The following is a 14455-nucleotide window of genomic DNA, read 5'->3' as shown; positions in this document are numbered from 1 at the left end:
AAACATCTACGCCTGTGACCAGTGTAACTGTGAGTGAGACGAGCCACACAGTTTTTTTTTTTTACTTTAAACTCAAGATATTTACAGTTTTCACCTATAAAACATGCTGAAAAAAGAGGGGATACAAACTAAACGATAACTAAGCCTGTAAAAGTATCACTCAGTAACTAAAACGTGCTTTATGGTAGAACTAAGTTTGTGGTATAACATTGTTAATGAAAACTGAAGGATCCCTCTCGGACTCACAAGACGAGACAGATGAAAAACAGCTGTGTCCAAACTCACAGAGGGAAGATGTTTTTGGACATTTGATCAACCTAAAGACAGAGAAATTCAAGAGGGAATAAAAAAAAAAAAAAAAAACAAGGCTAAAAGGACAGATCGGTGGCTGGATAAGTAGAAGAAAGGCACTCCATGGCCAGGCGCCTATATAATCTATGGACCAGATGTAAAGTAAAAACTTGGGTCACAACCTTAATTTCTATGAAAGCCTTAACATTTAAAACTACTGAAAGTGGTCCCTGTTACCACAGTGTGTGTTTGTTGTACTGTAAAAGTATTATTTTTCTATTTTTTTTTCTATTGTTCCCACTTCCTTTTCCCTGTGATATGCTCCCTTCTAAAATTAAAAAAGTCCAACAACCACCGATAGCAACCAAATTGCACCTTTTAGTCACATCTGTGACACTGAAACAACAATTGGAAGCATTTTGGTGACTATAAAACATGTTACCAGCGTTTCATTACGTTGATGCCGTGCTTTTCGCTGCCGTGCGGTGTAAGTGCCGTGCAGCACTCACACCGCTTAGCTGAAATCCAAGCAAACTTCCAATTCCCTACTATCACAGTGAGGGTAAGATGGGTAAAATGATTGGCTGCAGTCTTGACTGACTCAAATGTTGAAAGCCTGTAAGTGCCTGTCGTGAAAACAAAACAGGACATGGTGGGGACATTCCGGTTTGTAGGCAGCAGCTAATAAAAAATAAACATACCCAACAACGGTATCCAGGAAATCAAGGACATGTTTTCACACTTCTAAATGAAAGCATTTAGAAGTGTGGTTCCTTCAGGACTAAACTAACACAAATACCTGCACTGCTTCTCAGATCTACTCTAAAATGTTCATGTAAAATGGCGCCTTTATCGCTCTGCAGCAGTTTACATAATCACAGGGTCACGTGACCGCTTTAAAGCTGCGTCGACGCTCACAAAAAGTGATCTTTGTGCTGTGTGTCAGCTCTTTCCTCTCTCCACGTGTGTGCAGCTGCCAGAAGACGGGCCTCATCCAAGCCAGTCATTCTGACCGAAGCACAGAAGCAGCTGATGGTCCATAAACTGCCTCAGGTCCTAAGGCTGCACCTCAAACGCTTCAGGTGAGGAGACGTTAACGCCTGTGGAGTTGATTGGATTAATATAACCGTGTCTTAAGTGTTAACTCAAATTTTCACTTTATTATACATGGATGTGACTTCTAGAGACGAGACTCTAGTAAGAACACTAATAACCTTCAGCTGTTCTTAGAAGATCACCCCTCAGCTTTTTCTCTGCCTTCTGATTGGTCCTCAGGTGGTCTGGGAGAAATCACCGGGAAAAGATTGGAGTCCACGTCAGCTTCGACCAGCTCCTCAACATGGAGCCCTACTGCTGCCGAGAGCCCTCACCCAAAGCCATGCCCTACTCCAGTCCCAGCAGCCCCAGCGCCGCTGGCTCGCCCCGCTCAAAGCACTTCCTTTACGAGCTCTCGGCCGTGGTGATGCATCATGGGAAGGGCTTTGGCTCTGGCCACTACACTTCCTACTGCTACAACACAGAAGGAGGTGAGTCATTTTCTTTACTTCTTTCTCTGTGTTTGGGTTTAAGCAGGGAAGTGTACACAGCAGTGAATGCCCCGGTCACAGGAGGATTAATGCTGTGGGAACTGTTCCCTTCATCCTCTCAAAATGTCCACATTAAAGTCCAGAGGTTCCTCTGCCACAGTGAAATGCCACTGAAAGGATTCTCATGAGATCCATGCTCAGGATGAATTTTATCTTGTCAGAACGAAACGTGGAGTCATCGTCGCCGAAAGAGTCAAACTAACGCCTCATATTCCTGCAGAAATGATGACGTTCCCTCCTCGGCCCTCTCAGCTGTATTTGCAGGTTATTAATAGGACACGAGGAAGCTTTCAGGACTATTGTTCCAATTTTACCACCTGATTCATTCACTGCTGCATGTGAATAAGGTTAAATGTAGTTTAGTTTCTTTCCTGCTGATATTTATATACATGAACTTCTGTGTACGCTGAGATTATGGTTAGGCTAAGTTAATCTTTGTTTTCAGTAACTGGCACAAGGCTTTTTGCTAAATTAAACTTCAGGTATTTTATTTTATTAAACTTAAAATTAGATTTTAAGTTTTTAAGATATTACCAGGTTGTGTTGATCTTAATTTTCCCAACATCTTGTCATGTTGAGTATTCAGGATGTGATTTTGATACCAGTTCTACAGAGTAAAAAACAAATATGTGCTCCATGGGGTTAAAAGTAGAATTTGAGTGCTTTTCCAGTTGTTTAGCCAGTGTCCAAGTATGTGGCTCTGTGGGAGCGGGATCTCAAAAACCAACCCCAGTAAACAAACGTGTTGTTCCAAACACATCTGCTCATCTGGGTAACTCGTCCCTCCTCTTCCTCCAGGCTTCTGGGTTCACTGTAATGACTCTAAGCTGAACGTGTGCTCGGTGGATGAGGTCTGCCGCGCTCAGGCCTACATCCTCTTCTACACGCAGCGAGTATCTCAGGACAGAGACCGGCCGCTATAGGACTACACCCCTCTGTGAACCCCGCTGCCACCTCCCCAGCAGCCCGACTACTCAGCGAGGTGACATCAGCACAGCCCCACCTATCGGTCTTTCTCTTCCCTCTTTCTTTGGGCATTTTGTATCTGGGAGGTTGGGTCTTTTTAGTCTATTTTTCTATTAAAAAAACAAAACAAAAAGGAGGTGAGAGAGAAAGGACTCGTTTGTAAAGTTGGGTTCTGCTTTGTGAACTTGTTGTATATTGTGTTTATATGTAGGTATTTTTTTTTTTAAAAGATTATGTTTGTGATTCATGTACAGTTGTATTTTATAAAGAAGAGAGCGTCAGCCAAGGTGTCTGTGTCAAGCAGCCAGTAGACTTTGGTCAGGCATGACTCTACAGCAGGGGTGCCCAATCCCAGTCCTCGAGATCTACTATCCTGCAGCTTTTAGATGCATCCCTACTCCAACACAGCTGAATCAAATGGTTTGATTACCTCTTCAGCATGCCATCAAGTTTGGCAAAGGCCTGATAACAAGCCATTCAGTTGATTCAGGTGTGTCAGAAGAAGGATGCGTCTAAAAGCTGCAGGACGGTAGCTCTCGAGGACTGGGATTGGGCACCCCTGCTCTACAGGTATGTCTGCTTACCTGTGCGCGAGGCTTGTTGATTGTAAATGCTGTGTTTTGGGGTTTTTGTTTGTTTGTTTTGTTTTATAAATCAGCTGAAATGTTTCTCAGTCACTTTAGATAGTCAACACAGAACTGGATGTAGGGTTATAAACTGTCATTCACTCAGTAGAAATGGCCTCCGTGTGTCTGAGACAGGTAAACATTTTCACAGGCGTTCATCCCGATTCCTTGCCAAAAAATGCACTAATGTGTATAGTGCAGGTTTTTAGTGTTGGTTGTTTAAAAATCTGTACACGAGCAATGTTTTTCACTCTGAGGCAGACCTCAAGCCAAAGTATTTGCGGGAAGTATTTGGAAAGCCCTGCTTCTCCTAAACGGTTCAGTATTTTATGGAGTTTTTAATGACAGCTACGAATGAGTGTGACAGGGCCACATTAAGAAGGTTAGATTTAGAAAATAATTTTGAGTGATGTTGAAATATTATTCTAGAAATATAGTTAGAATTTTGAGAATAATTTTGCAATACAAAAACATTTGAGAATAAAGTCTACATTTTGAAAAACATTGGAATAGTTACAAGAATAAAGTTGGATTTGAGAATAATGTCAGAATATGATTAAAGTAACTTAAAAAAATTAAATACCAATCTGAGAATAAAGTCTGTATTCTTTTGAAAGAAAGTCAACATTTTGAGGAAATTAGTCCAAATTATGAGACTAAAGTCCAAACACTATTACTGAGACTACAAAAGAAAGCATTTCTCTTTTAGTACACAAGTTTTGTGATATTAAAGGTGAGGACTATCTTTTCAGGGGGAAAAAATACAAGTAAAATTGAATGAGGCCTACAGCTGTGTTCTACTCGAGAGCTTTATTCCTAAAATCCCAGCTTTATTTTCAGCATGCTAAGTTGTAAATCTACATTTTCTTACTTAATGTGGTTTTTGGTTTAATATTTTTTTTATTTGGCTCAGTGCTGCCCCCTGTCTGCCTCAGAATGTAACTGCATAACCGTAAACCATCCCTGACTAGGCAGATAACTGCTGTACTTGAAAAGTGCCCTTTAACAAAATAATCTATTTTTATAGTTCATATCAATTCAGCAAAGTGGGAGTCCCACACAGACCAGCGTTTAGATTATGAATGTACTTTTTATACAATTCTCAGAGATTTTACAAAGGAGGCCATCGACTGTTTTAAACGTTTTATACAACCACTTTGTTCCGATTGTTGAAAACCACCAGCAGTTAACAGATTTCACTGTTCAATTATCTTCCCTCTGAGCAGAGGGGAGTCGAAGCACACTTTGTGTGGTTTTTTTTTTTTTTTTCCTCTGTCCGCAGTTCTGTTATTTGTTGGCATTTTGGTTACTGCTCCATGGATGCGCCGTGTGTAAATTGATGGAAGTTATACTATGCAAATTATTACCTCAATTTTTTGTTTTTTCTAGAAAAAAAAATTACCTCAATAAATGAGAATATTTTTTCATTTTTCTACAAAAGATGCCCGTCTGTGCTTCGTTATTTACCTTCAATCTACAATGCATGAAAATTCCCCTTATTGAAGGGTATTAGAAGTTTTATTGCCAGTAACAGTCTCCAGTCTTCATGCTAAGCTTAAATAAGCCATGTTAACCTTTCTAAGTGGTAGCATCCTACTTACAGGTATAAAACCATTTACCATTTTTATAAAATTAACCGCTGATTAATCAATAAGGTTTAATACCTAATTTCACTAAACCAAGTCTAAAATAAGCATGGCTGAGAAGGTAGCCTAACTTTACCTGATTGTTTGTTTGTTTGTTTTTTAATGTTAACCACCGTGTGATAGAGTAACGCTATTACCAGTTACTCCTAAGGACACCCCAACATCCCATGAAGTTATGTTTCCCCATCTTGTCTGAGCAAAATAAAGATTTGGGTTTGCAGAACTTTTGGGGGCTTCCTCTGTTGTAGGAACAAAATTAAGAAAATGCACCGTTTAGGTTTCTTGCACAAAGTCATCAGTAGGGAGCCCACAAATGAGCAAAATTATTTAGTTAATTTTCTTTCTTATAAAAGCATTATCAGGGAGAGTTTGAAAATGAAGCATTTTAATCTGGAACAGAGTGGCAGCAGCCATTTCAAAGAAACTTTACAAATACCAAAGAACCGATAAGCGGAGGGCCATAGTGCAGAGTTCCCTCCTGTTGCAACAGAAGCCAAACATAGAGCTGCAGGTTACCGGTGTCTGTATGAATATCTAACTACAAGACCACCTCTTCCCCAAGCTTTTAAATGTTAGGAACAGTCTGCAAAGACTTTGGGCCATGCCAGCATGCAGGCCTGACCACTTCTTTAAGCCATCCGTGGCCTTGGTGCTTCATTTTAACAGAGCACCAAAGCACCGGAGGCTCAAAGTGGAGAGAAACTCTTTGAAAACTGGGGTTGCACTAAATTCAGCAGCAGCTTAAATGTAATATTTTGCAATATGATAGTCCTGATGGAAACTGGAAAAAACAAAAAGCTCTATCCAAGAGAAAGGTGTGGGCTTGTTTCTTTAGTTGTGGTTGATGGCGGAGCGCTCAGACAGCTGCTTCTCCTTCCCTGAAAGCTGTGCACTGTCAGCGTCTGGCATCCTTCACTTCATCCCCGAGTTCTCCAACAGGTGCTGTGTGGTAGTGAGGGGGCGGGGTCTGGTGGTGCTGGAAGGTAGGGGTGTCAGTAGTCGTCCCCCCGGCTCACCACCTCCTTGCAGGTGGGCCTGAGCAGGATGGTGTGCTCGAACTGAGCGGTGTAGCAGCCCTTGGTGTCGCAGAGCGGGGGGTAGGGGTCCACGATGCCGAGGTCGCACAGGTTCTTCAGGGCCATCAGGTACTTGCTCTCACCTAGGCGGTCCAGCCAGCGCCGGCAGAACGCCAACGTGCCGAAGTTCTCGTTGATCACGTTCAGCAAGTGCTTCGCTCGCGGCAGCCTGGAGAAGAAAAGGAGTCAGTGAGTTACTGCTAACCAATACGCTCCCTGTCCAGGCGAGCTAAATAAACACAGGCTCTCACCTGATAGGGACGTGGCCGACGTCAAAGTTTTTCATGTAGTGCGAGCACTCCATGTCGTCGTGGACCACGCCTTTACCCGTGCTGCCGAACGTCTCGATGGCGTACACCTCGCCCTCCTGTAGAGCGACACCCGAGTCAACGAAAATAAAATCGTCAGAAGTGAAGCTGAAGGTGCTCTTCAGCTTCTTTTTACAGCGTTTAGTTTTTTTTTACTTTTTAGAAATTCTGATATTGCGTTAGAATCACGTGCAGTGAGTAAGTTGATCAAAATGTGAGGAAACCAGGAAGTACTCGCCTCCATTCTCGTCGCTTCTCCTCCTTTAACGATGGGCACAGTCTTTCCAGCGTGTATCCTGTACTGACCGATGGAATGACCGTTCAGGTTTCGGATGGGCTTCACTGCAACGCAGGGGAAAAAAGACGAAATGTAAGTTTTTCCCAGTTTTAAAGTGAAAATATTCAGTTTGTGTACACACCGGCACACAAATATCAGCAGAGGAGAGACTCCGTTGTAGATTTATATCTTAGAATAATGCCCTGAATCTAATTTTTCATGATCGGCATATTCAAAATTTTTGGTTCAATGTCCTTTTTGATGCAACTCTCCACCTTTATCCAGACTTGAGACGCCTTGTGGACACGCCAGTTGTTGTTTTAATAAAATAAGAGTAATTTGTTTAACTCGCTTGCTGACTAGTTGCACACGTCTTTAGTAAGCACTGGGAAATATTTGAAGCTCTTCATGTCAGTTTTTTACAGGAGCTACGCAGAGTTTAAAATAATGTCTGAGCTCTGATTTTGCTGCATTTAGAGTATAAGGATCACAGAGGGAAAAATATGTGAAGCTCTGTCATGCAAGAACGACCTCAGATCATTTACATGTTGCAGATTTTTGCTCTTTTCTTTATTTTTTTGCTTAAAAAAACAAAATAAACAAAAAATAATTCAGATGAAACAGAAATGCACGAGTCTGTGAACATTACCACACGAGTCATGGTGCACGTGAGGGTGGATTTTCACAGATAGCATAAACTACTGTTTTCTATAAAGTTGAGTATCCTGTAATGACAGTGTGATCTCACCCTGGTATGTTTTGCCATCAAGCTCGACCTCGTAGGACTCCATCACCTCTTGGATTGCCTCTCCGACATCACACAGGCGCACATCGATGCCGGCGTTCTTCAGAGGAGAACAAACATGTTTCAGCTGCAGGATCCACAAACACACACCAACTAAAAACGAGGCGTCCGTTCAGGTCTTACTTTGATTCCGGTATTGGTGGCGTCTTTCACGGCCTCCAAAAGCTTGTCGTACTTTGGGTTAAACGTGACGGTGAAGGCACAGTCAATGATTCTCCCTGCGGGCAGACACCGGAAGAAAGAAGCACACCGGTCAGCATCCAGTGGCTGATGTATTTTTAAACAGCAGTAAAAGAAGCAGAAAGGTTCAGTCGGCGTACCGTTGATGTGAGTGCCAAAGTCGATCTTGCAGACGTCGTCGTACTGGAGGACAGTGGCGTCTCCAGCGTTGGGAGTGTAGTGAGCAGCACAGTGGTTCAGGGAGCAGCCGGTGGGGAAGGCCAGGCCGGCGTTCAGCCCGTTCTCCTTTATCAGCTTACGAGAGCAGTCCTCCAACCGCTCGCTAATCAAAACAGAGAAGGGCATCAGCAGGAAATCCAAATCTTCTCATCTAATTCCAAAACAGCCGCCTCTACGAGCGACAGAAGATAAAAGCAGCCTCACCAGATTTCGATCATGGTCATGCCAGGTTTCAGGAAGCTGCGGACATGCTTCCGGACCTGCCTGTGCGCCTCGGCCGCCTGCCTGAAGTCGTTCCACATCTCCTCGTTAGCTTTATCCAGCACCCGCTTCTCCTCGTTGGTCATGCGTGACACGGCGCTGCGACTGGGAGGTGAAACAAAAACAGCAGCGCAGCACGTTCAAGCATCAAATTTGGATTCAGTTACAGTTTCTAAAGCTAATAAAAACATCTGGAGACCACATTCTTCATGAATATGCACCTGCTGAAACTACTTAGTTGAATGTTTTTGTCTTTACTGGAAAATACAGAGTCTCTCCTCTGTTAAAGACAGAGATGAGTGAGTAATTTTTCAGATCACAAGATTAAAAAGTGTTTCCCAGAAAGAGGTAATAAAGACTGCGATATAAACACTGCACAGTGTGGTCCACAGCTTGCTGCAGGAGCCTCACATGTAAAACCTCTGATGTAATTCAGCCAGAAAACACAGGAACAAGAAGGGAAGGCAATGGAAGTAAAAACAGATTAAATGAAACCTGCACACCTCAGGCACACACTCAGAGGAAACCACTAAAGAAGTCCTTCCATGCTAACTATTGTTACTGTTAGTACCACTCTGAGTGATACTAACAAAAAGAGAATAAGTTAAGATTTTGAAATATTATTCCAGAAATGTAGTTAGAATTTTGAGAATAATTTTGCAATACTATTTCAGGAATAAAATCAAAAATATGCATTGCAGGGAAATCCACGTCTATTCCAAGAGTAAGTTCAATAGGGCTGCCACAAACAATTATTTTGATAGTCGACTAGTCACCGATTATTTTTGCGATTAGTCGACTAATCAGATCATCATCCATTGGACGTACAGCGTACAGCTTATTGCACCAGCAGCATCTGGTCTTATATAACTATCATTAGCTTACAGCTTGAAGTGTTTGTGCTAACTAAAAATAAAGACAAGATGGTAGTTTATTAATTTTTAATGAAATTTGCAGATTGTTTCGGTGAAGTTTAATAAACTCCTTGCTTTCTAAAATATAACAGGACACCGGAGTATATTATCCAGCGTCTCACACTTCTGATAATCAGCTGTCTGCTTGACAGTTTTAGCTGTGCAAAAACTATAACTTTAATCTCAGCCAAAACGATTTACTCAGGAACAAATAAAATACTAAAGAAAGCCAAACAATAACATTTTTAAGTTATCTAAGTGACTTATATATATGTTTAACCTGAGTAGCGAAAGACGGCGGTGGGTTTGAAAACGATTTGCCGGGAGTCCGGTGTTCTCATGGCTCTAGTTAGCCTTGCCCCCGCCTAGCTAACGAGCTAGTGGGTAACAGAAGTCTCCGAAAACGTCGGAGAGCTTTTGAAAATATGTGGTGTCTTGATAAACTGAGCCGATATTTGAGGTTTACACAGCTACATTCTCGCCTGAAAATATGTTAAACGTTTATTTTGTGACCCAGAAAGAATAATAAGAGTAAAGTTAAAACTAACTAGCTGCCGCCATTGTTGACAGCTGCGCTATGAATTCTGGGACACAGCTTCTTCTTCTTCGGGGTTTAACGGCAGCTGGCATCCTTGTACATGCAGTGCTGCCATCTTCTGTTTCAGTCCGTTATTACACTCTTAAATCCTACTACTCATTCCTGCGTCCTTTGTGATCTTACAAAGCTTCAAACGATGCGTCGACTATTAAATTAGTCGTCGACGATTTTAAAAGTCAACATAATCGTGACTAGTCGACTAATCGTGGCAGCCCTAAAGTTCAATTCCCAAAATTAACTCAGAAGTTTTGGAAAAAAGTCAAAATATTATTTTGAAAAAACCCACCTGGCATTTTAAAAGCTAAAGAGATTTAAAAGAGAAGTAGAACTTAAGTCGCAAGTGTAGGTGTGTGTGTGTATGCTCGTCTTACCCATCCTGAACGACAGGGTATTCACATTCCTGTCCAATGGGGAAAACTCCGCTTGGGTAGAGCTCACAGATGGACACAGATGGAGGATCAGTCTGACATTTGGCTGTCAAAACACAACAAAGACTCACCAACAGATGTCTTACAGAAACACCTGGCTCCGGTATAAAACACACCGAGTCTGCTTTTCCACTAAAATATCATTAACTCACTTCCTTTCTTCTTCTTTTTCTTCTTCTTCTTCTTTCCTGCAGAGTTCTCTCCATCGTCTCCGTCTGTGTAAGTTAAGACTTTTTTAAAAAAAACAGCTACTAAATCCAATGTTTACATTTGACCTGTCCACACCACCGCAGGTTAAAGTGTTGATGTTTGACTTCAGTCACCTTCCTCGCCCTCCTCTTCCTTCTCTTTGTCCTCTATCGCCTGCTTCTCCAGCTGTTTGGTCACCTCGGCCACTCCGTCCGCCTCCACCTCTGCCTCAGTGCCTATAAACAGATGCCAGTGACCCAGAAATGAATCGTTACTCACTACTTTTAAAATATACACCTTTAATGGCCTGATAGGGAAGCAATATCAGGGTTAAAACGAAATAAGATGTGAAGGTCTGAGCCACGCTCTCCTGAAATCTCAACACTATAATCCACAAATGAGGAACATCCTTCAAGAGATTCAAGATTCTTTATGCGTCACATGCATAGTTATACAAGTATAACACGCAGTGAAATGTAACCTGACACGCTCCTCGACTTGTGCAAAAGGGGGGGGAGGAAGAACATTATATATTATATACATTAGGCGAATGTGCAGTAGTAGCATTGTATGCAGCAAGCAGGTGAATTCTGTACATTAAGTGAATTAAATAAGAATAGACAATCTGAACATTTTCCTGCAGTTTTTGATGGATTAAAGCTTACATCACTATAAAGTAAACTAATAAAAACAAAAGTAACATTTCAATTTAACTCTCTAAAACACCTTCGGTAATGAGGCAGACCTTAAGGTGTACACTAAGTAATGTGACCACACACCTGAGCTCTCAACTTAGCCCAGCTTAATCCTGCTTTAACACAGTTTTCCCTGTTTGATAAACCTCTACAAAACTGGCTTTTATTAATAGAATTGTTAAATGTTCTGACAGGAACTGTGCCCCTCTTTTCACCTGGGCAAAGATCAGGGCATACACACAAAAAAACGAGGGCAATATTAAACCGCTGAAGGGCATGCTGGGTAATGACAGCGTGAAGGTCTGTTTGTGCTCACCACAGCTCTGCACCATTTACACCAGCAGCACTAAGGGCGCATCACTCGCTGATACAGGAGCCAGCGACTTTTCATTGACACTATGCCACAAATAACCCATCAGCCAGGATTCTCCATGACATCACGGCCAATTAGAAAAGGAGGAAGAGCTTAATGACGCCAGACGGTAGCCAGAGGTGTATGGATCAGAGCTCAAAAATTGAGTGAACAGAGTCTTGCTATCAGTTTGGCTACTGCTGGTCTTGTTGGTTAGCATAAATATTTCTTGGCTTCCAAAGCAACTGCATAAATTTGCAAGGGGGCGGGGGGCTACATGCTGATTCAGAGTTAGTGAAGACAGATACAAGAGCAGAGATGGCCTCAGAGAGGAGACGTGTCTGCTGGTATTCAAATAAAACAAGGCTTGTTTTACTTCATTACTGCCTCAGCTGAGTCTGTGCTGGACCTTCTATGTGGGCGGGGCTCAGTCAGCTCTACCCACACAGTTAAAGATAACCAGGTGAAGAAGAATAAGTACTGTTGTGTTATTGTCCTACTTGAAGGCAGTGTTTTTTGTTTCTTTTCTTTTTTCTCTTAAATAAGAAAAACAGATCAGACACAAAGAAAACTGACACCACTGCCCATTCCCCATAAACTTAAAATATGGCTTTTAAATAAACGTCTTCAATTACACAGTGTATAAAAGCTGTATTTTATTTTGTAATGTTCTGAATGTTATTAACTATCTAATAAGTAAGAAAAATATTTTTAACTGCGGCTAATTTTCAAAATAAACCTTCCTCTGTTCTTTTCTTACATAATAAGTCTGGCAAAGGGAGAATTACGAAACAGGAGAGCTTGGCTGAAGCTCGGCGGGGGGAGGGCGGCAGCAGCAGGGAGGACAGCTCCTGGAAGGACTATCTTCCACCCTAAAGCTGCCCTTCCACGACAGAGGGCACGTTTCCCGTGGGGAGCTCCGCTTAAAGCCCGGTGTCCTCGCTGAGGCCCAAGAGGCACAGCGGTAGCCCAATCTGCACTGATCTGCGCCCGCATGTCCAACGAGTAGGACGTGGAGAAGCTGAAACCACTCAACTGCACTGCTTCCGGTGTAAATTTCAGAATAAGATTAGATTAGATAGAACTTTATTAATCCCTCGGGTGGGTTCCTCTGGGAAATTCGATTTCCAAAAAAGCACAGCACCGACAGAAGTTATAGAGTTGCAGAATATTATATATATATAATATATACATACACACACACACACACACACACACACACACACACACACACATATATATATAAATACAGAGATAATATAAATAAAATATACGAAGGGGATAAATAGAATAAATAGGAATAAAAAATACAAGTGAATTGCACATTTCAAGTATTGAGGTCTATTGCACTGTTGACTATTTACAAAAGTATTGTACAGTGAGGTGAAGAGGCACTACAGCAGGGGTGCTCAATACGTCGATCGCGATCGACCAGTCGATCGCAAAGGTAGTATTGGTAGATCGCATGGCATTAAAAAAATAGATGCCAGCCTATCATCCATCCCGTCACTTGATTGATACAGGGAAGCCAGTCAGATGACAGCAGATTTTTTCTGACGCTTAGGTCGCTGCGCATGCGCAAACAGCGGCGCGAAGTGTAGTAAAACTGACAAGCTAGTCAGCGAGTTAACTCCAATTTTTAGCTCTCGGTTTTTTCTCTTAAACCTGGCCGTCAGCAGCTACTGTCCGGACTATGCATCCCTGGCTGATTCAATTCAGTGCAAGTCATCAGAGTAAACTCAGGTAATGACAAAAAATTTACATAGTTAATTGCGTTGTGAAATATTGGATATTGCGGTTATGCATGTATATACATTGTAGATATAAAGAATCCTCAATATATTTATAAATAAGTATATGTTTTGGATTTTTGTAGTGGGTAGATCATTTTGACTTGGTCATTTTATAAGTAGCTCACATGCGGAAAAAGTGTGAGCACCCCTGCACTACAGCTTAGTTGTTCCCCCCTCCTTTGTCCTCCTGTTTCCCCTCCCTCTCCCCTCCAGAGAGGAGTTAAACAGTCTGATGGCGTGTGGGACAAAGGAGGTTTCTGTCACAATGCCTCTATTATGGAAACCAAGAGATGTAAACTAACACTGTCTAAATAATATAGTTAATTCTTCCAATCTTATTCCTAAATCTCATATAACTGACGCATTACAGCTCTTGTAATGCATGGCTCAAGATCTCTTCCTATATGTCAACACATTATCTCACATACTTTATCATGGAAATCAGCATCACAACTACTTAGCTTTGAAACAATACACGTTGGTGCAATTTAAATATTACATTTATAATTAAAACTTTAACTGTCGATTTTATTTTGAAGCCGTATGCACATATTTCCGGTTTGGTCGCGGCTAACTCGTCCGTCTAACTAACGTTAGCCTGTTAGCACGAGACTTCACCTGTCGTGGCTCACCTGTCCCCGCAGACTTGTTCTTCTTCTTCTTTTTTCTCTTCTTTTTCGAGGTTTCCTCCGCTGGATCGGCCTCCTCTCGGTCCTCCGCTTCTCCGTTCAGCTCCCGGTTCAGGACCGCTTTCTGCTCTGCTACCCGCTCCGCTATTACGTCCGCCATGATCGCAGGCGCTGCTGGAAGAGGAAGCACAAGGGGTTGTGGGAGTCCTCAGTATGTGTTGCCTTCATGGACACCCGGGATTTTTCTTCTTGTTAATAAAACTAATTACATTAATATTTTATTTGTAAGTACAGAGGGACTATGTTTTACTAAAACAAATACACATATTATCTCAAACTATTTAATTATAATATAATATAATTAAATATACTCACACCTAGTGAGTAATCATATATAATTACTCAATAGTTGAGAGTCTTTAATTAATTTAGAAACATTTATTTAGTAAACACGATACAAATGGAAATAATAACGTTTTTTATTATATGTTGACCCACGGGCACTCTAAAAACCAGGAATAGGTTTAATCTCCCTGCAATTTCAGTTTAAATAGTACTTTCAGTGTGGTGGCATATGCTTGAATGCTTAAAATTAATTATTAAATGACCACACCCT

At 41.7% G+C, this 14455-nt stretch overlaps 2 protein-coding genes across 4 annotated transcripts in view; one reads left to right on the top strand and one right to left on the bottom strand.

Annotated features, from left to right (window-relative positions):
• The window catches only part of usp44 (ubiquitin specific peptidase 44), a 17633-nt gene extending 12724 nt beyond the window's left edge, over positions 1 to 4909 (top strand). For both annotated transcript variants that reach the window (XM_085251003.1, XM_085251004.1), the window contains exons 3-6: positions 1 to 29; positions 1265 to 1373; positions 1567 to 1817; positions 2676 to 4909. The exon at positions 1 to 29 is cut by the window's left edge and continues 170 nt beyond it. In XM_085251003.1, the coding sequence (XP_085107129.1) occupies positions 1 to 29; positions 1265 to 1373; positions 1567 to 1817; positions 2676 to 2800 (514 nt within the window). In that variant the 3' untranslated portion in view covers positions 2801 to 4909. The remainder of the gene's footprint in view (positions 30 to 1264; positions 1374 to 1566; positions 1818 to 2675) is intronic.
• A 574-nt stretch (positions 4910 to 5483) lies between these two features.
• LOC146555504 (methionine aminopeptidase 2-like) lies at positions 5484 to 14039 on the bottom strand. Of its 2 annotated transcripts, none has more exons than XM_085251005.1 (11): positions 13843 to 14039; positions 10505 to 10606; positions 10334 to 10411; positions 10125 to 10227; positions 8185 to 8346; positions 7902 to 8083; positions 7705 to 7799; positions 7525 to 7621; positions 6738 to 6841; positions 6443 to 6558; positions 5484 to 6360 (listed from the first exon to the last, which is right to left on the bottom strand). In XM_085251005.1, the coding sequence occupies exons 1-11, from the start codon at positions 13997 to 13999 to the stop codon at positions 6108 to 6110; spliced, it is 1449 nt and encodes a 482-aa protein (XP_085107131.1). In that variant the 5' UTR covers positions 14000 to 14039; the 3' UTR covers positions 5484 to 6107. The 2 variants fall into 2 exon arrangements, with proteins under 2 accessions (XP_085107131.1, XP_085107132.1); XM_085251006.1 differs by having other exon boundaries at positions 10334 to 10396.
• Between the last annotated feature and the right edge of the window lie 416 nt (positions 14040 to 14455).

The sequence above is a fragment of the Mchenga conophoros genome, linkage group LG17 (assembly GCF_057382185.1).
Source record: "Mchenga conophoros isolate Kocher_MC1m ecotype Shallow Benthic linkage group LG17, M_conophoros_male_GT1.1, whole genome shotgun sequence".
Lineage (NCBI taxonomy): Eukaryota > Metazoa > Chordata > Actinopteri > Cichliformes > Cichlidae > Mchenga > Mchenga conophoros.
Note: the sequence above shows the minus strand (reverse complement) of the source record. Positions and strands in the feature narration are given on the sequence as shown.